The 23,121-nt window shown below is 43.7% G+C and overlaps 1 protein-coding gene and 1 long non-coding RNA gene across 2 annotated transcripts in view; both read right to left on the bottom strand.

Annotated features, from left to right (window-relative positions):
* The window catches only part of LOC137767235 (uncharacterized), a 105,392-nt gene that overhangs the window by 3,070 nt on the left and 79,201 nt on the right, over nt 1–23,121 (bottom strand). The window contains exon 3 of the long non-coding RNA XR_011074490.1: nt 4,183–4,253. This is a non-coding gene — a long non-coding RNA (uncharacterized lncRNA). The remainder of the gene's footprint in view (nt 1–4,182; nt 4,254–23,121) is intronic.
* On the bottom strand, nt 11,539–12,935 carry OR6J1 (olfactory receptor family 6 subfamily J member 1). The gene is given in 4 exon segments (XM_068543550.1): nt 11,539–12,195; nt 12,198–12,348; nt 12,517–12,764; nt 12,767–12,935. Coding segments are annotated over 4 exon segments (855 nt in total). The 3' UTR covers nt 11,539–11,908.

The following is a 23,121-nucleotide window of genomic DNA, read 5'->3' as shown; positions in this document are numbered from 1 at the left end:
GGGTCCTCTGGCTGTGAGAAGAATGTCGTGTTCATCCTAAAAGCGATGGAAAGAAATAACTGGAGCGGGACTTCCCTGGCGGTCCAGTGGTTAAGACTTCATGCTTCCACTGCAGGAGCACGGGTTTGATCCCAGGTCAGGGAATTAAGATCCCGCATGCCGCGCAGTGCAGCCAAAGGAAAAAAAAAAAGAAAGGAGAAAGAAAAAAATAATAACTGGAGTGAGGGTCAGGGTAGGGTGGGGAGTGTGACAGAATCTGACTTGAGACTGGAAATGACCACTCTGGCTGCTGTGTTGAGTACCGATTGGAGGGGGATGAGTCCCTGCAGGGGAAACTTGAGGCCGCTGAGTGGTCCAGGCCAGTGATGCTGGTAGCTTGGACTTGGCCAGTGACTAGTGGACATGCAGAGAAGATGCAAGAAATGTTTAGGAGGTAAAATCAAAAAGACTTGATGTCAGCGCTGAGTGCTGCTACCATCCCCTTGCAGGAAGGGCCAAGTGAGGCAGTAGTCAGCAAACCCACTCACATCACAAAACAATCTAGGATATTTTTTAAAACATAGATTCCTGGGCTGTATACTCCAGAGTTTGATTCAGTATACCTGGGTGGAGTTTGACCATGTCATCTGCATTTAAACACATTCCCTAGAAGATTCTGAGGCCCCCTGTCTGCAGGTACTGGTCTAAGGGACCCTGTGTCTCTGACCCTTGACCCAGAAGATCCATGTGGAAAAGTAGGGCCTATGGCCCTGAAAGTTCATCTCCTGTCCGCTCCTCTCTTTGGGAGGCTGCATAACATGCTGATCTGATTTTCCCAAACCCAACGCAATGCAAACACATCCTCAGGAGTAGGTACAAGAAGAGTCTAAGGGTACAAATGAACTTATTTACAAAACAGGAATAGAGTTACAGATGTAGAGAACAAACTTATGGTTACCGGGGGGAAAGGAACAGGGGATAAATTGGGAGACTGGGATTGACATATACACACTACTATATATAAAATAGATAACTAATAAGGACCTACTGTATAGCACAGGGAACTCTACTCAGTACTCTGTAATGACCTATTTGAGAAAAGAATCTAAAGAAGAGTGGATATATGTATATGTATAACTGATTCACATTGCTGTACAGCAGAAACTAACACAACATTGTAAATCAACTATACTCCAATAAAAAATTTTTTTTTAAAGTCTGAAGAAGGTCACCCAGAGTGCCCCGTTTACACTACCATGCCCAAACACATGGATGCATGCAAGCATGTTCACACACACGCGCACACACACACACACACACACACACACACACTCCATCTGACTGGGGCATTCCTAACATTCCCAGGGCTGGGACTAAGAAGTCGCTATGAACATACCACCCAATCAGCACCTTTCCTGGTGGGTTCTAAGGATTTATGGTAACAGTTCATGCTATAAACTCGGGCTCCTCAAAGGCCTAGCAGTTTACAAGGAGGGATTCCACAGATAGACATAAAGGGCTGTGACTAACTCCAGACCCAGAAGGTCTTGTACTGTTCAGTGGCTAGCAGGAAATGTGCTAAATATAACTTCCTCCTCGGGAGACAGACACTGAAATGTGTGTGCTAAAAATGCAGTCTGGTTTCATTGCCAAAAGGGTGGTGAAATCTTGATGAATACCTCTGTCCACTCTGGCATGTCACGCTGAAAGCTCACAGCTGCAGGTACAGTTTGTGAGCAGATAGAAAATAATCCTATTGGCTGCTAACAGTGTCCAATGAATGGTGCAAAACATCACTTTTCTCATCATGTGACCTGTCAGTTCACACCGAGTCCTTCTTAGATGGGGTCTGGAGGGTCCTTTTTCTCTGATCTCCACCCCCTCCCCCAGGGTCCTGGTCTATCTGGAAGAAGCAAGTGAGATGCTTGAGATTTTGAGGGTCCGTCCCAACGCCATCCAGGTGAAATAGCTCAAGATGAACCATTTCTTCACTTGCTCATGTTGACTGTTTTTCATAGCGTAAGCTCAGCATTATTATACTAGAAAAGCCTTTGCCTTTATCCTACTAAACATCACTCTTCACTAGGGTTGAGGAGGAAAGACAATCTCAGCTTGGCACTTGCGAGAATAATGAATTCCTAGACAGAATACTAAGGAGGATTCATTGATGCCAACAGATGCACAGAGGCTTCCCCCAACCCAGGAAGACAAGACCACACTCTCCTGGTTGGCGACTCTGTAATGGGGTGGGAGGAGCCCTCTGCAGACCTGACCTGGCTAATGATGCTCCGCCCTCCAGTGTGTTCTGAGGCCTGATGCAGAGTTTGTTATAGGCAACCTCATGTTTTAGTTGATACACGTGAGAACAAATTATACAACCAGAAGAAACCTGGGACAAAGAGGACTCTGAAGGACGTGTGGCTGCAGACAATATTTCCATCTCCTCAGTGCAGTGTCTGACTTTGGAAAAGAAAGAGCACGAGGCTGACACCTGACAACTGATGTAGTGTCAAGGACAGAGTTTGGAGGAGGGCTTGTGACTTAAGACAAAAGATTTATGGACCTCTGATAAATTATAAGGTAACTAAAAAAATGGACATTATGTACTTCCCAAAATTTTCAAGGAAAGAGAAAAGTGTCCAAATGAAGCTGCTTAAACATGTATTACATCAGTGGTTTCCTACACGGGTCTGCAGACTGGAGCTGGTCCATGACAAAGGGTTTCTGGTCTATGATGAAATAACTTTTTTTCAATATTTTTAAATTCTGAAATTAAGTCCTTTCTAACCCTTCCAAGATTTTTTTTTTTTTGGCTGCATTGGGTCCTTGTTGCTGCGCACGGGCTTTCTCTAGTTGTGGAGAGCGGGGGCTACTCTTCGTTGCAGTGAGCAGGCTTCTCATTGTGGTGGCTTCTCTTGTTGTGGAGCACAGGCTCTAGGCGCACGGGCTTCAGTAGTTGTGGCTCACAGGCTCTAGAGCGCAGGGTCAGTAGTTGTGGCACACGGGCTTAGTTGCTTCATGGCATGTGGGATCTTCCCAGACCAGGGCTCGAACCTGTGTCCCCTGCATTGGCAAGCAGATTCTTAACCACTGCGCCACCAGAGAAGCCCTAACGCTACCAAGGTTAAGCTATGTTCTTTAATGAAAAGATATTGACATTCTAAGATTGGGGTGGGAGGGAATGTCACTTCTTGCTTGCCAAACACAGCAATTTCAAGGGATTTTCCCCTATAATTAATTAATTTTAATAAAATCCTAGAGTCTGGGACCTGCTGCATTAGAGAAGACCAGAATGGGAAAGGAACTTGAATTTTATCACAAGAAGACAAATAGATGATGTAGAACTCATGACTGGAGGATGACCATGGACAGAAAGTAGTGTATATGTGGAAAAGGAAATCACAAAACTGAAACTGGAAGCGTTTGGATGAGGATGAAAAAAGAAACAAACAGGAAAATAATACCTGGCAGGAGTTACAGAATATATGTTAAGATAAAAGGAGGACACGGATGATGCTTTTTAAGTTTAGGTTGCAGGGAATGCCCTGGAGGTCCAGTGTTAGGACTCTGCACTTCCACTGCAGGGGACACGGGTTGGATCCTTGGTGGGGGAACTAAGATCCCCGCATGCCGCACGGTGCCGCCAAATAAATAAATTCAGGTCGCAAAACTGTTCCAAGGCAAGATATGGTGGTGCCAGAGGAACCAGCATCAGGGCATCCCCTCCAACTCTCCCTCTGCTGGAAGCAGAACACCTAGTAAATTCTTGCCCTACTGACAATTTCACGTACTAGAAAGTTTTTTTTTCAATTGAATTATAATAGACATACAATATTATATTAGTTTCAGGTGTACAACATAGTGATTGATATTTTTATACATTATCTAATGATCACCATGATAAGCCTAGTAACCATCTCTCATCATACAGTTATTACATTATTGACTATAGCCCCTATGCTGTACACTACATCCCCATGGCTTGTTTATTTTATAACTAGGAGTTTGTACCTCATAATCCCACCCACCCATTTCACCCGTTCCCCTACCCCTGTCCCCTCTGGCAACCACCCGTTGGTCTCTGTGTCTATAAGTGTGTTTCTATTTCGTTTTGTCACTTTCGGGAATGTTCAAGAAAGATGGTCAGACATAACTTTTACAGATTTCAGGAAGTCAGATTTCAAATGTTCCAAGGAAAGTTACCTGAGGGGCTCAAAAGGGACAGTGAGTTCTCCGGTGTGAAGTTCCAACGGTTTTTTTCCCAAAGGATCCTGCTAAGGAAGAAAAGAACCTTCACCAATCAGAAAACAGCTGCACTGGTTGTCTTCTGATGGGATCAAACTATGGGCAGGGACTCATGACAAGTCTCTTACATTAAAAAATGAACCAGGGACTTCCATGGTGGTCCAGTGGTTAGAACTCTGCACTTCCGCTGCAGGGTGCATGGGTGCAATTCCTGGGTGGGGAACTACTAAGATCCCGCATGCCACAAGGCGAGGCCAAAAAAAAAAAAAACCAAACAAGTAAAGCGAGGACAGTTCATGTGAGAACATTAAACCAATATGAAGGTTTCAGTGCACTGGAAGCTCAGTTTGAAGCAGTAAAGGATGAGGCTGCCAAAAAACACTCACGCAGGGGCTTCCCTGGTGGCGCAGTGGTTGAGACTCTGCCTGCCAATGCAGGGGACACGGGTTCGAACCCTGGTCTGGGAAGATCCCACATGCCGCAGAGCAACTAGGCCCGTGAGCCACAGCTACTGAGCCTGCGCGTCTGGAGCCTGTGCTCCACAACAAGAGAGGCCACGATAGTGAGAGGCCCGCGCACGGCGATGAAGAGTGGCCCCCGCTTGCCACAACTAGAGAGAGCCCTCGCACAGAAACGAAGACCCAACACAGCCAAAAATTTAAAAAAATAAAATAAAATAAAACCTTGGCTAATTTAACAAACCACAGTACCAATTAAAAGAAAAAAAAAAATTCATGCAATGTCAGGGCTCATTCCTTGCGTTCCTAGGTAGATGCAATGGTTCCGCTGTACCCTGATCTGAGCAGAAGTTCAATTCTGAGGACATTTTTCCTTTTTTTGTGTGAACAAAACATTTTTATTGTAGAAAAATAGAGAGAAAACGGACTTTAAAAAAAATCATCCAGGGAGTTCCCTGGTGGCCTACTGGTTAGGATTCTGGGCTTTCACTGCCATGGCCCGAGTTCAATCTCTGGTTGGGCGGAACTGAGATCCCGCAAGCCATGTGGCTTGGCCAAAAAAAAAAAATCATCCATAACTACATTACCCAGAAGGAACCACATTAAATATTTTTGAATATATATGTATGTATATATGTATTCTTTCTATATCAATAAATGTAGAGTATAAAAAATACAGTCGTCCCTCAGTATCTGCAAGGGATTGGTTCCAGGACCCCTCACGGATACCAAAATCTGAGGATACTCAGGTTCCTTGTATGAAATGGTGTAGTATTTGTATATAACTTACACATCTTCCCATATACTTTAAATCATCTCTAGATTACTTATAATACCTAATACAATGTAAATCCTATGTAAATAGTTGCCTATGCCCAGCAAATTCAAGTTTTGCATTTTGAAACTTTCTGGAATTATTTTTCAAATATTTCAACCTGCAGTTGGTTGAATCCGTGGATGCAGAACCCTCAGAGGGCTGACTGTATATCATTATTCTTAATTGTATTCCTGTGTGTAGATCTGTCATAATTAGTGGATCCAATTTTCTATTGTTGGATTTTAGAATGCTTTCTGAATGTTTTTATTTTATAAACAATGTGTCAAGCACCTTGTACATCCATTTTTGCCCATTTGACCAATGATTTCCTTCCTAGATGTAAAATTGCAGGATTGAAGAGTGCAAAATATTAACGTTTTTGATAAGCAATGAAAATAATTTATACCAAGCAATCAGAAAAGGGAAAACAAACCAGCAGAAAAATAAATGCTTTATCTTTGTGTACAAGGCAAAAAATATGAATAAGCAATTCACAGAAAATATACAGATAACCAATGAACATATGAAAAGATGATAAACCTCACTGCTAAAACAATAATGAGATAAAATTTTTTACATGCAGAAGGACAAAAAAATTTTTAAGACTGACAATATCTCGTAATGCCAATGGTGAGGAAGATGGCCATTTTCGTACAATGTTTGTGGCTGAGGAAATTGTTACCACAAATTTTGTAGACAATTTGGTAGGCTCTATCAAAATAATCTACTGAAATTTAAAATGACAGATGCTATAAGCCATGAGTACTAAGAGTAGGAATTTATGCCAATAACTTTTAGCACCATTAACAAAATACTAGAAATCTCAGTACCCATTGTTTATAAAAGTGACATCTAAAAATAAATTATGAAGTTTTATAGGTATTGGCATGGAACGATATTTTAAAATATCAAATTGCATACAATTCATATAACACCATCCCATTTTTGTAAAATAAAAGTTAAGTGTGTATGAATAAATATGTGTATGTTCTATAAGCATAAATTACTTAATTAACAATGTTTGCTGCTGGAGAGTAGAATTGGCTGGTAAAACTCTCATGGTTTATTTTATACACTTCTGTACTGGCTGAAATTTTACAATGACTGTGTATTTTCATAGTTAAAAATTAAGGATTAGAGGCAAAAAAATCTCTCCTGCCAAAGGTAATCCTCACTTTGATTTATGTTCATCTGTCAGTTGTGTGGGTGAGCTCCATCAGACAGGAGTCAGGTGCGCTCACTTTGATTTGTACCTGGTCCAGCACAGACATTTACCGGTAGCTGACAAAGCTTGTAGAAGCAAAAAGCATTGTAGGAATGGGCTCCCAGAGGGCTGTATAAGGGCAAATACAAGTAAAGTAAGAGGCTGTGAAATAAAATTCATATTTTATGGCAAGACAAAAAATTTAAACATAAAAAATTCTTCTCTGCCCTTTGGCCTCCTCTCTTCCCCCACTGTGCACTGTGTGTCTGCATCATGCATCACCAGACCTTCCCCATTGGCAGGAATACCTGCTTAGCCATAAAGAGCAACATTCTCCCAGCACCAACATGACAACTCCTACAAAGATAGCGTGACTTCTTGATCTTGTAAGGGGTCACATTACCCACCACGATGACGTTTAGATCTGGATCATGTAAACTGACAATAATACATCATTTGATGTGCAGTCTTCTGTCTCAAAAAAATTATATAACTGTGCCTTGACTTCTAACGGGGAGAACAGTTCTCACAGCTTTCTGAGATGCTCTTCCCAAGTTATAATCCTCAAATTTGGCTCCAATAAAATTTTCCATTTCTTTCTTAGATCGACTGATTAATTTTTCGTCGACAAGGCTTACTCCTCCCTGTTGAAAATAAGGGAAGAGCTGTCTCTCCTCTCCCTTTTCTTAGACATCTACTTTAGAAAACCTGTGAGGTCTATGTTCTTTGAAATGTATATAAATATTAAAGTATGTATAGGTATATAAATGTATATAAATATTAAAGGTATAGGGGCTTCCCTGGTGGCGCAGTGGTTGAGAATCTGCCTGTTAATGCAGGGGACACAGGTTCGAGCCCTGGTCTGGGAAGATCCCACATGCCGTGGAGCAACTGGGCCCGTGAGCCACAATTACTGAGCCTGCGTGTCTGGAGCCTGTGCTCCGCAACAAGAGAGGCCGCGATAGTGAGAGGCCCACGCACCGCGATGAAGAGTGGCCCCCACTTGCCACAACTAGAGAGAGCCCTCGCACAGAAACGAACACCCAACACAGCCATAAATAAATAAATAAATAATTTTTTTAAAAAGGTATCAATATATACATCTTTAGCTTTAAAAATTTAAATCAGCCTCTGGCCAGCTTTGTGACCCAGCTAGTCTTTCTTAAGGAACTGGGAACCATGTCTTTGAAGTGGAATTGAAACTGTGCACCTCAGATTGGGACTTGAACCCACGCAGCAGGGACTTGAACCCGGCTAAAACCCACAGTCTTCCAGCTGAGATAACACACCTGGTTTCAGGACTTAATGAAGCTCAGGTTCTTGATGTCTCATCGCAGAAAGAATTCAGTGAGAGACAAAGTGATAGGTAAGAAGTGGATTTATTTAGAGAGGTACACACTCCACAGACAGAGTGTGGGCCATCTCAGAAGGTGAGAAAGGCACCAGGTATGGGGTTGTCAGTTTTTATAGGGGTGGGTAATTTCATAGGCTAATGAGTGGGAGGAGTATTCCAGCTATTTCGGGAAGGGGCAGGGATTTCCAGGAATTGGGCCACCGCCCACTTTTTGATCCTTATGGTCGGTCTTGGAACTGTCATGACGCCTGTGGGTGTGTCATTTAGCTTGCTGATGTGAGCTTGCTGATACTGAGGCTCAACGTCTAGTGGAAAAAGTTGACTTGTCCGCCATCTTGGATCCATTTGGTTCTAATCAGTTTATGTCATGTCCTCGGGCTATGTCATTCTTACGAAGGTTGTGCCCTGCCTCCTTTCCTCCTGTTTCAATTCAATTCGGCACTGGTGTACAGAGAAGCTGAGTTTTCGGCATCATTCCCGTGTCTTCTAAGGGGATCTAGTTAATGTATAATGCAGATGCACAATGCACACTAAAGAGGAGGGAGGAGTGGGTCAAGTGGCAGAGAAAATGGTGACGGTTAAAATTTTCTTGTCCTGCCTTAAAAATAATTTTGTTTTGTCACACTAATGTAGGTTCCTAGGAGAAAGAGGGTAGAGGGCCCAAAATTAACAATACCGAGTTTTCTGCCCTCACTGGCATTTGCTGTCTCTTGGGGAAGACAGGCAGACAAGTGTACCAACCACACAAAGGATGAGGAGGCCTAGAAGAAGGAAGTGACTTCTGTGGGCTGAGAACGGAAGCACTTGGCTAAAGGTTCCCAGTGGGAACTTGGAAATTTGTAGGAATTTGTTGCTGCTTTTTTTTTTTTAATTTTATTTATTTTTTGCTGCACTGGGTCTTTGTTGCTGCACGTGGCCTTTCTCTAGTTGCAGCAAGCGGGGGCTACTCTTCGTTGCGGTGCGTGGGCTTCTCATTGCGGTGGCTTCTCTTGTTGCGGAGCACAAGCTCTAGGGGCGTGGGCTTCAGTAGCTGCAGCACGTGGGCTCAGTAGTTGCAGCACACGGGCCCTAGAGCGTGCAGGCTTCAGTAGTTGCAGTGCGTGGGCTCAGTAGTTGTGGCTCAGCCTCTGGAGCGCAGGCTCAGTAGTTGTGGCACACGGGCTTAGTTGCTCCGCTGCTTGTGGGATCTTCCCGGACCAGGGATTGAACCCGTGTCCCCTGCAATGGCAGGTGGACTCTCAACCACTGCGCCACCAGGGAAGTCCCTGCCGCTGCTTTTAAGTCTAGTCGGTGGTTTAAAGAGTTCCTGAGGCTAGGAAAGAAGGACAACTGAGGGGTCATGGACCTCCAGATGTTTTCAGTGAAACATTTCTGGCAGAGAGGACAAGGTTCTGAGGCCCTGTCAGCGCCCTACGGGGAAGCAGAGTGGCCTAGCTTCCTTCTCTCCATAATCCAACCCAAGACATCTGCTCTGTCTCCTAATCTCACGGAAGACTGGACCTCAGAGCCCAGATGCTTTGCCAGATGTACTGCAACAGGGAATTGCCTCTAGTGCCGGGGTGCCCTGGGCAGGCCCCACCAGCCAAAGGGTCTAAACCTTGGAGTCTGGGTCACTCAAAGAAGCAAGGTCTTCAGCACATGCAAGACCTCCTCTGTTTCTCCAGCTCCCACTCCGGGCCTGAGAACCAAGTGAACTCTGCTTGTCTGAGGTCACCTTTCATCATCTGTTACTGATGGGATCTGGTTGTCTGCTTAGGAAGGATTGTCCCTCTGCTTAAACTTTAAAATGGTGCAAAAACTTCAATGCTATAAGAACTGAGACATTCAATACACAAACGGACAACAGTCACACCGTATATGACAATAGAACTCTGACCCAGAAAACCCGAAGCAACTAGGCAGGGAACCAATCTACAGCCTCTGCAGCAGTCAGCCCAGAATGGTCAGGAGGTGGTCAGGACTGCCAATGTCCCAATTTTTCTGCAGCCCCATTCCTTCCCCCACTTTTTTTCCAACTCAGCACTAGTCAGAGAAAGCCAAATACACGCTCCCAAAGATACCTTGCTTCTAGTTAGCCCACTTCCAGCTTCCCCAGGCCAAAACCCTCCAATCAGAGCACACCTGAGCCTTACCCTCTTCTTCTGCTACAAAGCCTCCCAGCTCCCTGCCTGCCTTTGAGTCTCAGTCAAATACAAATGATGGTGGCTGACTTCCTTGCGGTAGCCAGTTCTGGATGAATAGCACTCTGTTCTCATTTGGGTGGTCTTCGTTTGTTGCCACAGCACTCTACAGAGTTTCCTTAGGTGTGCACGTGAAGCACAGGTGCTAATTCAGGCAAAGTAGATCCTGCAGTGCTAGAGGCCGAGGGGGACAGGAAGGAAACCTCAGTGTTTCTGATGACACTGAAAAAATCTGGCTTGCACTGACCTGAACCATAGGCCTAGATGGTGCCAGTCAAGCATCTCAGGCAGTGTTTGGGCACCAGGAATTCAGACAAAGAGTTTCGTTAGAAACGGGCATCTTTCTAGTTCCTCGGAGCTAGAAAGAGGGAAGGGCTACACTTGGTGCAGAGAGAGAGCTTTAGTCAAGCTGTTTCTGGTCATGAAAAACAATGACCTTCTCAAAAGAGTTCAGTAAAAAGGGGTTTGATGTATGGGTACTGGCAACCTCATCAAATCCGGGAATAGGAAATAAAACTGTCAGCTCCTTGATCTGGGAAGTCATTAGAGAGGAGGGCCCTTTACTCTGTGTCTCTGCAGCTGAGTGGGCGCTCATCTATCTCTTGTCTGTTTTTCTCTACACACCAATTCCATTCTATCTGATGGGCAGACTGGTTTCCTCTAATTATTCATCAGCTTGTTGTAATAACCTATCATGGAAAAGAATCTGAAAACTAAATATGTATAACTGAATCACTTTGCTGTACACCTGAAACTAACACAACATTGTAAATCAACTACACTTCAATAAAAAAAGAAGAGATGGAGGATCCCCCAACAAAAAATATAATTACTCATCAGCTTGTGTTTGCCCCCAAATGGCCACTCCAGGCACCAAGTCTATTTGAGTTTCCAGGGGCAGAATCACCATTGTTCAATATAGTCTCTGCATGTCTTAGTTCAAACTCTCAAAAAAGAGACATTTGTTTGCACAGTTTATTTGCTCCAGCCAAGCCACACAGGTCATAGATCATTGGCCCGGCAATGGATTATGTCTTCAGTCAAATTATCCATCAGTGGCTCAATCATTGGAGGCTGAGGGAACAGGGCATGTCTTACATAAGAATGGGATCACGTTGAATGTTATGACATGTTCTAGTACAGAAAGCAGTGTTATTAAATAACACGGACTACGTATATCCACCAATCATTACAAATGTCCACTGAGGGAAAACAGTGGATTACAGGATATGACAGTGGATCGGAGAATAATGAAGCTTATTCCTAGAAAGATTCCTAGAGAAGATGGAAGGAAAGGGGTTCTATGCAGAGGGGACCAGGAATGACTTTGTGCCAAGCTGATAGAAGAGTTGTATTCAGAATCCACGAGGAAATGGGGTCAAACGTGATGGGACTTCAAACAGGACACAGGCTGTATGGCCCTTCTGCAATTCTTGGAATATTCAGTGTGGACAGATCTTAGAGATCATCAAGTCCAACACTGTCATACTTCAGATGAGAGCACTGAGGGCCAGAGTGGCAGGTAACAAGGTGATACAGTTGTGGCCACAGAGTTTGAGTTAGAACCAAGGCCAGAGTCCAAGTCCCTGTCTCCAAGCTCAACTTCTTTCTGCTATAGACCATTCAAGATCCCTCAGCTAGCTCACCCTTTTGCTAAGGCAATCCTCTCTTTTAATACTGGGGATTTGAACGACGGATACCCGGTAGTGAAGAGAAAGAGGAACTAGCCCCTCCTCTGTGGTCACTGTTGGAGGACAATCCGCTCCTCGGCATTGTTCTCATACTCTTTTCCAGAACTGTTCGAACCCTGACCCATACATCCCTGAGGAACCCCAACACCGTGTCATTCCTCAGAGTATATATGAAGGGGTTGAGGAATGGAGCCACGATACTGCTCAGGACGGAAGGGACCTTGTTGATCTCCAGATATTCTTTCTGGGAGGGAGTCACATAGATAACACCATGATGCTACAAGAAATCACAACTATGGTCAGGTGGGAAGCACAGGTGTTGAAGGGCTTCTTTCTCCCACTTGCAGAAGGGATGCACGCTACTGTCAGGACGATGTACGTATAGGAACAGGCCACGGAGGACCCTGCAGCAGAGGATGACTGTGGATGAAAGCATAAAATCCATCAGCTCAACGGCAGTGGTGCCACACAGGCCAGGGCCAGCAAGGGCCCACTGTCACAGAAGAAGTGGTCAAAGATGTTGGAGTCACAGAAGGACAGCTAGGAGATGAGGGTGGTTGGAAAGAGCACAGGCAGGAAGCCCCCCACCCAAGAGAACACAACAGTCCCAATGCAGACAGGAGGCCTCATGATGGTGCTATACCACAGGGGGTAGCAGACGGTGACATAGCGGTCATAGGACATGACTGTCAGCAGGAGAAACTCTACCGTGCCCTGGAAGAAGTAGAAATAGCACTGGGTGATACAGCCAGCAAAGGAGATGGTTTTATCCCCAGATACTGAGTTGGCCAATGCTTTTGGAGAAATGACGGAGGTGCAGAGGATGTCCAGGATGAGAGGTTGCACAGGAAGAAGTACATGGGGGTGTGGAGGCGGGAGTAGGACAGCACCACAGAGATGATCAGCAGGTTCCCCAGGAGCGTCAGCAGGAATGTGGGCAGTAGCAGCACCAAGAACAGCAGCTCCACCTGCCTGCTGAGAGGAAATCCCAGCAAAATAAACTCCATCACCCGACAGCCTGATTCTCCATGAGCCCGCAGGCCCAGCTCAGTTCCCCTAATGGAACAGATGTATTTAGGAGCGTGTTCAGTGTATGAGACCCCATGGCTGTTCACTAGAAAAATACAAACATAGAATGTGCTAATCCAGATTAGATATGTGAGCCAAATTTAACTTGGTTTTAAATTATTTGCCTATGGAGTTGGAAAATGTATGTTGTTGCTGTTTTTTTTAATGATAATGTTCACTGCTAGTAAGGGAGCCTGCCATGAGACCTCACTGTCACACAGTTCATGTGAACTTCCTAAAAAATAATTTAGCAATTTCTGTCAAAAACCTAGGGACTTCCCTGGCGATCCACTGGTTAAGACTTCGCCTTCCAACGCAGGGGGTGTGGGTTTGATCCCTGGTTGGGGAGCTAAGATCCCACATGCCTCGTGGCCAAAAAACCAAAACATAAAATAGAAGCAATATTGTAACAAATTCAATAAAGACTTTAAAGATGGTCCACATCAAAAAAAAAAAAAAAAAAACTTAAAAAAAAAAAAAACCTGAAAATTCTGCCAGTCCTTAGACTTAGACATCCTACTCCCATCTTGAGGAAATAGTCATGGATATTTTGCCACAGAGACATTCACCACAAAATTGTTTATAATAATGACAATTTGGCAACAACTTAAATATCCAAAAATGGGGGATGGAATAAGTAAACTGTGGAATATCTAAACAGTAACATATCATGTAGTCATTAAAAATTATATAATACTAGAGAAAGCCCTCGCACAGAAATGAAGACCCAACACAGCCATAAATTAATTAATTAATTAATTTAAAAAAATAAATTCAGACATTCAAAGTAGGATTTAAAAAAAAAAAAGAAAAATTATATAATAATGCCAAAATATTCACAATGTATTATTATTATTAAGGGTTTGTTTTAAAAGCAAGTTATAAACTAGTAGTAACATTATGATCCCATTTGGGGGGTAAAATGTAAATCAGCAAAGATCCTAATACAGTCAAGACGCTGCTAAAGGAGAAGATGGTGGGGAGGACTTGCCTAAGCAGATACCACGACATAAAACCAGAGTGTTTAAGGCAAGATGGTATTGGCACAAATATACGCAAAATGACCAGCAGAACACAATAAAGAGCCAAGAAACAACCCCACACAAACATGGAACAGTGCTACATGTCAGAGACGAAAGGAAACTGGTACTACTGATTGTCCATATAGGGAAAAAGTAAAATTAGATTCCCTGTCTCATAGCAGACACTAACATCCATTCCAGACGGACAAAAAAATTAAATGTAAAAATCAAAACTTCTAGAAGAAAAGATAGGAGAATATTGTTTTGGGCCCTAGCATATAAAAGAATTTACTAAAGAAGTTCAGAAAAGTGCTAAACAAACAAAAAAAAATATTGATAAATTAAGCTACATTAAAATTAAGAGTTTCTGTTTATTAAAAGACCCCCAAAGTAAAGTTAAAGGCAAATTACAAACAGGGAGAACATATCTGTGACACAGATAACAGACAAATGTTTAGTAACCATAATATATAATCAGTATACTGATTTTTACAAAGCCATAAGGAATAGATAAGCAGCAGTCCAATAGAAAAATGGGCCAAACATTTGACCTGAATTACATTAAAGAGGAAAGAAATATAGCCAATAAATGTACCAAAAGATGCTTGATCTCATTAGTAATTAGGGAAATGCAAATTAAGACAGTAGCAAGATACTATTTTATACCCCCATATTGAAAAAAATAGACACATGATAAAAACAAGTGTTGAAAAGACTGTGAATCCATACAAATTCTTTTCTTTTAATTTTTTAAAAATGTTATTGAAATATAGTTGATTTACAATGTAGTGTTTAATTTCTGCTGTACAGCAAAGTGACTCAGTTATACAATATATATTCTTTTTCATATTCTTTTCCATTATGGTTTATCACAGGATATTGAATATAGTCCCCTGTGTTATACAGTAGGACCTTGCTGCTTACTAATGACCAAGACCGTCTATGGACTGGACTAGGGAAGACAGAAAAATAAACTAGTGAAGAAAAAAGCTGCAAAAATCCCAAGGATTGAGTTAACCTCTGCCCATCTCAGAATTCACTCTCAGCCACTCCTGCATGGAGTCTGCCCCCAGGACCTGCCCCCACCTCACTGTAGTCACATCACACAGTCTCTGCAGCCAACTCACTGTGTCTGTATTGCACAAGGATCTTTTCTTTTTAAAAAGTTTCCTTGAGATATAACTCATATACCATACAATCCGCCCATGTAAAGTGTACAAATCAATAGCTTTTAGTATTTAGTTGTACATTCATCATCACAATCAATTTCAGAACAATTTTATCAACCCCTCCAACCCCGGGCAACCAATTTTTTAAAAAAATTTTTATTGAAGTATACTTGATTTACAATATCATGTAAGTTTCAGGTGTACGGCACAGCGATTCAGTTATATATATATTCCTTTTCAGATTCTTTTCCCTTATAGGTTATTACATAATATTGAGTGTAGTTCCCTGTGCTATACAGTAGGTCCTTGTTGGTTATCTATTTTATACATTGTAGTGGGTGTATGTTAATCCCAGCCTCCTAATTTATCCCTCCCCTCACCCCCTTCCCTGGCAACTAATCTACTTTCTGTGTCTGTGGATTTGCCTATTCCGGACATTTCATATAAATGGATTATATAATATGTGGTCCTTTATGTCTGGCCTCCTTCACTTACCATAATGTTTTCAAGGTTCTACCACGTTGTAGCATGGATCTCGAAGAAGGAATGTGGCAGGAGGAAATGCCATGGCCCCAGGGAGAAGCCCTGACCCCTAGTCATGGCAGACACACTTGTTTGGACACACACACACACACACACACACACACACACACACACACACACAGCAATTACCAAGAGCAGACATATTCAAATTCTAGAAAATCAAGAAGAATGATGCAGAGGGTGAACCTTGGTCACCAAGGCTGGAAATAGTAAGATGAGGGAGCAAGACATCTCATTTAACTCTCAAAATACATCTTTGCAGGAACTGCCACTGCACCCAGTGGAAAGTAACCCCTTAATATCAAAAATTTCAAGAAGTTTAATGAAGGCAAAGATACATGCCTTAGATTATAACAGGACCTTCTGCCCTTTAGGCAACCCAGAAAAGCCAAATGGTTGCTCTGCATTCAGCTCAACTGGGGACCCCTCATGCCACCTCTAAGCTCAGGTCTGCTCATCCAGACTCTGCTGCCACCTAGAACCTTCTACAGTAATTACCTTGATCAAAAGCCACAGTGAGCTTCACATTAGACCAGCAGCATCTGACAGGTGAAATGAACCCCTCCCAACTCATCTGGACTTCTGCCCTGGCTGTGAAGTCTTCCCTGATGAGTGCGCACATGGTGTAGACTGCTGGAAAGTTTAGTCTGTTGGGTTTTTACACTCCTTAGGAAGTTACAGGGAATGGCACCCATTCCAGTACTGAGAGGTCTAGAGATCTTCTGGGCCTTCACCCTGAATGGGTGAGGAAGTAGCCTTCAGTCCAACTGGGCCATCTACTGACCAACTGGAGCCTCCCATGCTGTCTATACCATCTGACGCAGGTAGGGAAGGTGGGGGGAGCCTCTCCAGCAAGCTACTGGATGCTGCTTTGTCCCCCTCTCATGCTGCCGTCTTCCCTGCCTCCTGTGTCGTCCTCTGCTCAATGCCTATAGTCTAGTCTTGGTTGCTTCTTGGGAAAAGGAACACTGCACTCACCTGACAGGCAACAATTATCATCCCGCTTCTCTCATTTCCTCCTCCTATGTCCCCTCAATCCAACATGTACCACCTCCCCATCAGATGTTTTCAGAGACTGGTAGGCCAAGTGTCCCTGGGGCTAAACTTATCCTATGGTTACTGCAGGACAGTTGAATCCTGTCGGGGAAATATAGCTAGCACATCGAGAGAAATCTGGACCTGGAGTGGAGAGACCTGGTTTCAAGTTCCACCCCTTACCACCTTTGAGACTGGACAAATCACCTCACCTTTCCGGACATCTGCACATAAATCCTCACATGGTAAGCAGGGATAATCCTCTTTTCCCTATCTTTCTCACAGCCTGGTTGGGAAGCTCAAAATGGAAAATAAGATAATGCATATGAAGTGCCTTAGAAAATCATAAACCACCATAATCAAATGTTGCTGTTATTTCGAGAAGCTCTGCTATGCTGCCATTTGGGGCAAAGAACAAATCCTGTTTTCCTCGTCCTTATGAGATATGGACCACCCCACCTTAGAACACTGTCACTCCTGACCCCGGGATACATCTCATCAGACCACAGTTCTGCCTTAATCAATTGTTTTCTCCTTGGACAGCATATCTGGTTGGCTACAAAGAGTGAAGACAAGGGAAGATGCTTCTTTACATGGGAATTTTGCTTAACCCTCCCTGCCTAGGATTCCTGGAATGAAGAAACCACCCCCACTGTCCTCCGCCATCTGCATTCTACAGAGTGATCAGCAACACTCACCCAGGGGACTCAGCAATACTCACATTAGCCTGAATGAGGCACACTGGCCAATCCCCAGCATGTCCTGCCCACAGGGCAGCCCCAGGCTTGGGCACCGTCACACTGAGGTTTCCACTGCCGCAGACTCTGCATGATCAGGGCTGAAAGGGGCAATACAATGGAAGGGTCTCACGTATGGGTCCCATGCTTGGCCCCCACTGGGGCAGGGCGGGGCAGGCTTGGCTCAGGTGAGAGCACGCACTTTCTGAGAAGGATCCAATCATGGGGGAATCCTCAGGGGCACAATTTACCAAGCTGTCCCTGAACACAGCCTGAGCCTGATGCCCCTGAGGCCCACTTAGGAAAGGATGAAAACCCAAACATGTCTACACTAGCAAGAACAGGAGGTGGAACACTAGCCAGGATCAACACTACCAGACATGTCTCAGAGAGTCTCAGAGTGCAGTCCTCCATCCGCCCCTCTCCAGTACCGCCCTGGCAACTGTGTCCACCCCTACCACTCCACGCTACCGAGTACCCTCCTCTCCAACATCCTAAAGTTCTGCTATCAATATGCCAAATCTTCAGTGATCTCCCACTATCCAAAAGAAAAACCCAAGCTGCTCTGCTGGGTACTCAAGAGCCCCACCCACGGTCTCTCCCAGAATTACCTCCCAGCCTCAGCTCCCACCTTACACACTCTTGTACACATGTTTTACTTCAGTCTGACCACTGTCTTCACTCTGCCCCCAGCTGGCCCAACTGGAATGTCTTCTCCACCCACCTTATTTCCAGAGCCCAGCTCTTGTCCCTCCTGCTCAAGCCTAAGCTCGGTTCTCCCTCTCTAGACATACTTTTCTTGCCACTTGCAATCAGGAATCCACAGTGTAGAACTCAAGTGTTTTTAACTTAAAAAAAAAATTTTTTTTAATTAATTTATTTATTTATTTATTTATTTATTTTTGGCTGCGTTGGGTCTTCGTTGCCGCGCACGGGCTTTCTCTAGTTGCCGTGAGCAGGGATTACTCTTTGTTGCGGTGAGCGGGCTTCTCATTGCAGTGGCTTCTCTTGTTGCGGAGCACGGGCTCTAGGCATGTGGGCTTCAGTAGTTGTGGCTCGCGGGCTCTAGAGCGCAGGCTCAGTAGTTGTGGCGCACGGGCTTAGTTTCTCTGCAGCATTTGGGACCTTTCCGGACCAGTGCTCAAACTCATGTCCCCTGCATTGGCAGGCGGATTCCTAACCACTGAGCCACCAAGGAAGTCCTAACTTTTTTAATTTAAATATAACACATACACAGACAAGCACACAAATCACAAGCTCAACGAATTATCATAAAGTGAACACACCCGTGTAACCACCACCTAGGTCATGAGATAGAATGATACTAGCGCCCCAGAAGTCCCTCTCTAACTCCCTTCCTCCATCCCAAAGGTAACCTTTATCCTGATTTCTAACATCATGGGTTAGTTTTGCCTGTTTTTGAAATTCATATAAATGGATCCATATAGTATCTGTTGTTTTGTGTCTGGCATCTTTTGCTCAATCTTACATTTGGGAGGTTCAACTGTGCTGCGTGTGATTCATTTTCATTGCCATTTAATAGTTCATTCTTTCACATATGTACACATACCCCTTTAGTCAATTAACTTGAATGGATCTGTTTTTTTAATTCAAAGTATCAATGACTAAGGAAATAATATCATTTTTCTAATCAGGAATTATTTTTTTAAGATCTGAAGCAGAACTCTTACTCTATAGAAATTTATTTAACATGAATAACATGTATAAATTTACGGATTAAGGCACAAACTTACTATAAAGATCAATGATCTCAGAACAGTACCTATATGAGGACAATCCTTCCAGAAAGTTTAAGGCTGCCATCTAATCCTGCTTTAACTTCAGCCACTCCCATGCCTGCCTTCCTCTTACCTGAGCATGTTAATAGCTCTGGCGACTGGCTAATTATAATAAGTGATAAGGACAAATATTTTCCAGACCCAGCCAACAATTTTATGATGTGCTAGCAATCCCCATGAGGATGCTGCTCATAAGTTTTTTTTTTTAAAGCATTCGCTTCACTATATAATTGCTGTTTTGTATTAGCCACTACCTCCCTCCAACTGTAAATGACCATAGAATTTTGGAGATGAAAGAATCCCGGTGCTATAACCTTCTCATTCCACAGACAGAGATATTAAATCCAATACAGGTCAAATGAGTTACCCAAGGTAATAAAACTGTTGAAGGAATAAAACCCAGCTCTCCTAAAAGGGAACCCTCATACACCATTGGTGGGAATATAAGTTGGTGCAGCTACTATGGAAAACAGTATGGACGTTCCTCAGAAAACTAAAAATAGAGTTGCCATATGATCCAGCAATCCCACTCCTGGGTAGATATCCAGACAAAACTGTAATTCTAAAAGGTACATGCGGGACTTCCCTGGTGGTCTAGTGGCTAAGGTTCCACGCTCCCAATGCAGGGGGCCTGGGTTCGATCCCTGGTCAGGGAACTAGATCCCACATGCCGCAACTAACAATTCAAATGTCGAAACTAAATATCCCGCATGCCACAACTAAAGATCCCGCAAGCCACAATGAAGATCCGCGTGCCGCAACTAAGACCCAGCACAGCCAAATAAATAAATAAATAAATACATGCACCACTATGTTCATAGCAGCACTATTCACAATAGCCAAGACGTCGAATCAACCTAACTGTCCATCGACAGATAAATGGATAAAAAAGATATACAATGGAATACTACTCAGCTATAAAAAGAACAAAATAATGCCATTTGTAGCAACATGATTGGACCTAATATTATCATGCTAAGTCAGAAAGAGAAAGACAAATACCACATGATATCACTTATATATAGAATCTAAAATATGACACAAATGAACTTATCTATGAAACAGAAACAGACTCACAGACATAGAGAACAGATCTGTGGTTGCCAAGGGGGAGGTGGGGTGGGGGTCGGATGGATTGGGAGTTTGGGGTTAACAGATGCAAACTAGTATATATAAAATGGAGGGACTTCCCTGGTGGTCCAGTGGTTAAGAATCTGCCTTCCAATGCAGGGGACGTGGGTTCGATACCTGGTTGGGGAGCTAAGATCCCACATGCTGCGGGGCAACTAAGCCTGCGTGCCACAACTACAGAGCCCACATGCTCTGGAGCCCGAGTGCCACAACTAGAGAGAAGCCCGCGTGCCACGATGAAAAGCCCTCACGCCACAACGAAAGATCCCACATGCCCAACTAAGACCCGACACAGCCACAAAAAATAAATAAATAAATAGATAGATAAATAAATAGATACATACATTTTAAAAAATGGATAAACAACAAGGTCTTACTGTATAGCACAGGGAACTATATTCAACATCCTATGATAAACCATAATGGAAAGGAATATAAAAAATAATGTATATAACTGAATCACTTTGTTGTACAGCAGAAATTAACACAACATTGTAAATCAAATATACGTCAATTAAAAAAAAAACAAACAAACAGCTCTCCTGACTAGAGCAGTTTGTTGGAGAAGAAAATCAATGAAGGCTGGAGTTACAGGCAAAGGAGTCATGTGAGATTAAGACTGAGCATGCATAAATAACTTACAGTCTTTAGACAGAGGGCAATGAGCACCGGAATGTGAGTAGAAGGAGCCAGGTACCGGGTCAAGTTACCACTTATCAATTATATGACTCCCTGAAGGCGGAAACTAGATTTTATTCATCTTGGTGTTCTCTAAGCCTAGTACCACATAAGGGATGTGAGAGAGGCTCAGTAAGTGAATAAGCAGGCAAGCAAGTGGATATGAAACCGTACACTCTGGAGAAGTTTATGTAGAGAAGGAAAAAAGGGTGGAGCTTCGGGGAAAGACCTTGGTTAAATCACCATGGGGAACAAGAGGAATAGTCAGAAAGCAAACCAACAGAAACAGAACCGTGCAGGGTTAAGAAGCAGGGGAGGAGAAATCCAAGATGGCAGGAGCGTCAACAGTGCCAAATATATGGAGAGGTTATGAAGAACAAGAATGAAGAAAAAGTCGTTAGTCAATTTACAGAAATAAGGCAAAATGTCTGTTACTAAGCTAGACCAGCAGCATATTTTGGCTGGGCAAGAGCTGGGGTTCCAGTGCATCTGGGAAGAGCAGATAACATCCATCCTCCACCTGGCACCATTGACATGCTTCCTAAGGTCACACCCCAGAGCATCCACTTATGTTAATCAGTGCCTTGAATGCTGCAGCAGAGGTGAGAAGTGCCCCCTCGTATCTATTTGCATATACCAATTTGCGTATAAAATGAGGACTCTCCCAGGGGTTCAAAGGGACTGGAACTCTAATCTTCTTGTAGATTTCAGGACATTAAAAACAGATCTGACGGTGGCCCCAGCCTGAGGATAAGTTTCAGGAAAGGACTATGGAATCCCTAACAGGGAGCTTACCACAGGGAAGAAAGTGTGTGAACTGGTGGGCTATGCTCAGCACCAAATCTTTGGTGCACCGTGTGTCTTCCATTCTGGCAGTTCTTTGGAAGAATCTGTGAGTTTTGGGGCTTCTGAATTGATAGACCTTTATCATTAAAGCTTCTGATATTTTGGGGCTCAGTTCTCTTTACTATGGAGCCCCATTCCTTTCTGAACTTATTTGGCCTAGGAGTAGGTTCTATGAGCAGCTTGACTGTGTTCAGCATGGCTCATAGCAGACCAGTGACGTAGGAGTTTCTGAAAGTGGTAGTGGTTACAGTGGTTCCTCTTGTTCCCTCGCTGGCAGTGGCAGAGGACTTTGAAGTGACCCAGACCAGCTGTTATGGCGATTCAGTCCTCAGCATTTATCAAGCACCCTCCTGAAACACAGTAGACCCTGAGATGCTCAGTAAATGCAGCTGAATGATGACTTCAAAGAAGCCTTTAGAATAAATTGATATCAAAGGCATCGCAAAAACCAGGTAGCAGTGTGAGAATCCTCAAAATGTCACTTATCTCTTCCCCAGACTATCATTGACTGTACATGTCTCAGGTCACCACACTAGGTCAGGACCAGAGGGTCGGAAGAGTGAAGAGTTCATACTTCAGCAGCCCTGGCTTTAAATGTCAAGAAGGATAGTGACAGGGATGTCACCATCAAAGCCCCTCATGGCACTGATGCCACTGGTGTTTGCACACCCTGGCCTGGCTTCTGCCAGGCAAGCGCGGGTTTGCTTTTGCCTTTTAGCTCTCAACATTTATTGACACTTCCTTCATCTTGGACACTTTGGGTAGGCACTGGACACACATCAGCGAACAAGCCCAGTCCTTGCCCTCCAGGGGTTTACAGTCTCGAGCAGAAGGTCCACAGATGAACTCCAGGGTATTCTGGGAAAACTCTTGAAATATATGTGAAATGGTGTGTCTACGTAGATTAGGGTGGGGATGGGAAGAGTCAAATTCTCATATGACTTTGTGACTCAAAAAAGGTTAAGAACCACTGATTGGAACCATCCATTTCCCTCATTTCTAGGTTCTTGGTCAAGTAATCAACCACTTAGCGCACCTCCCGGTGTCTCTCACCTTTTACCGTGTCCATGACTTGCCTTCCTCGCCAGCTCACAGCAGACCCCTGGCGGTGGAGGAGGGGAGCACACCTCATGATTGTCATTATCTCAGTTCCCAGGGGCTCTGT

This window comes from Eschrichtius robustus, chromosome 1 (assembly GCF_028021215.1).
Source record: "Eschrichtius robustus isolate mEscRob2 chromosome 1, mEscRob2.pri, whole genome shotgun sequence".
In the NCBI taxonomy this organism is placed as follows: Eukaryota; Metazoa; Chordata; class Mammalia; order Artiodactyla; family Eschrichtiidae; genus Eschrichtius; species Eschrichtius robustus.
The sequence above is the reverse complement of the archived record's forward strand: the minus strand, read 5'-3'. Positions and strand labels throughout refer to the sequence as shown.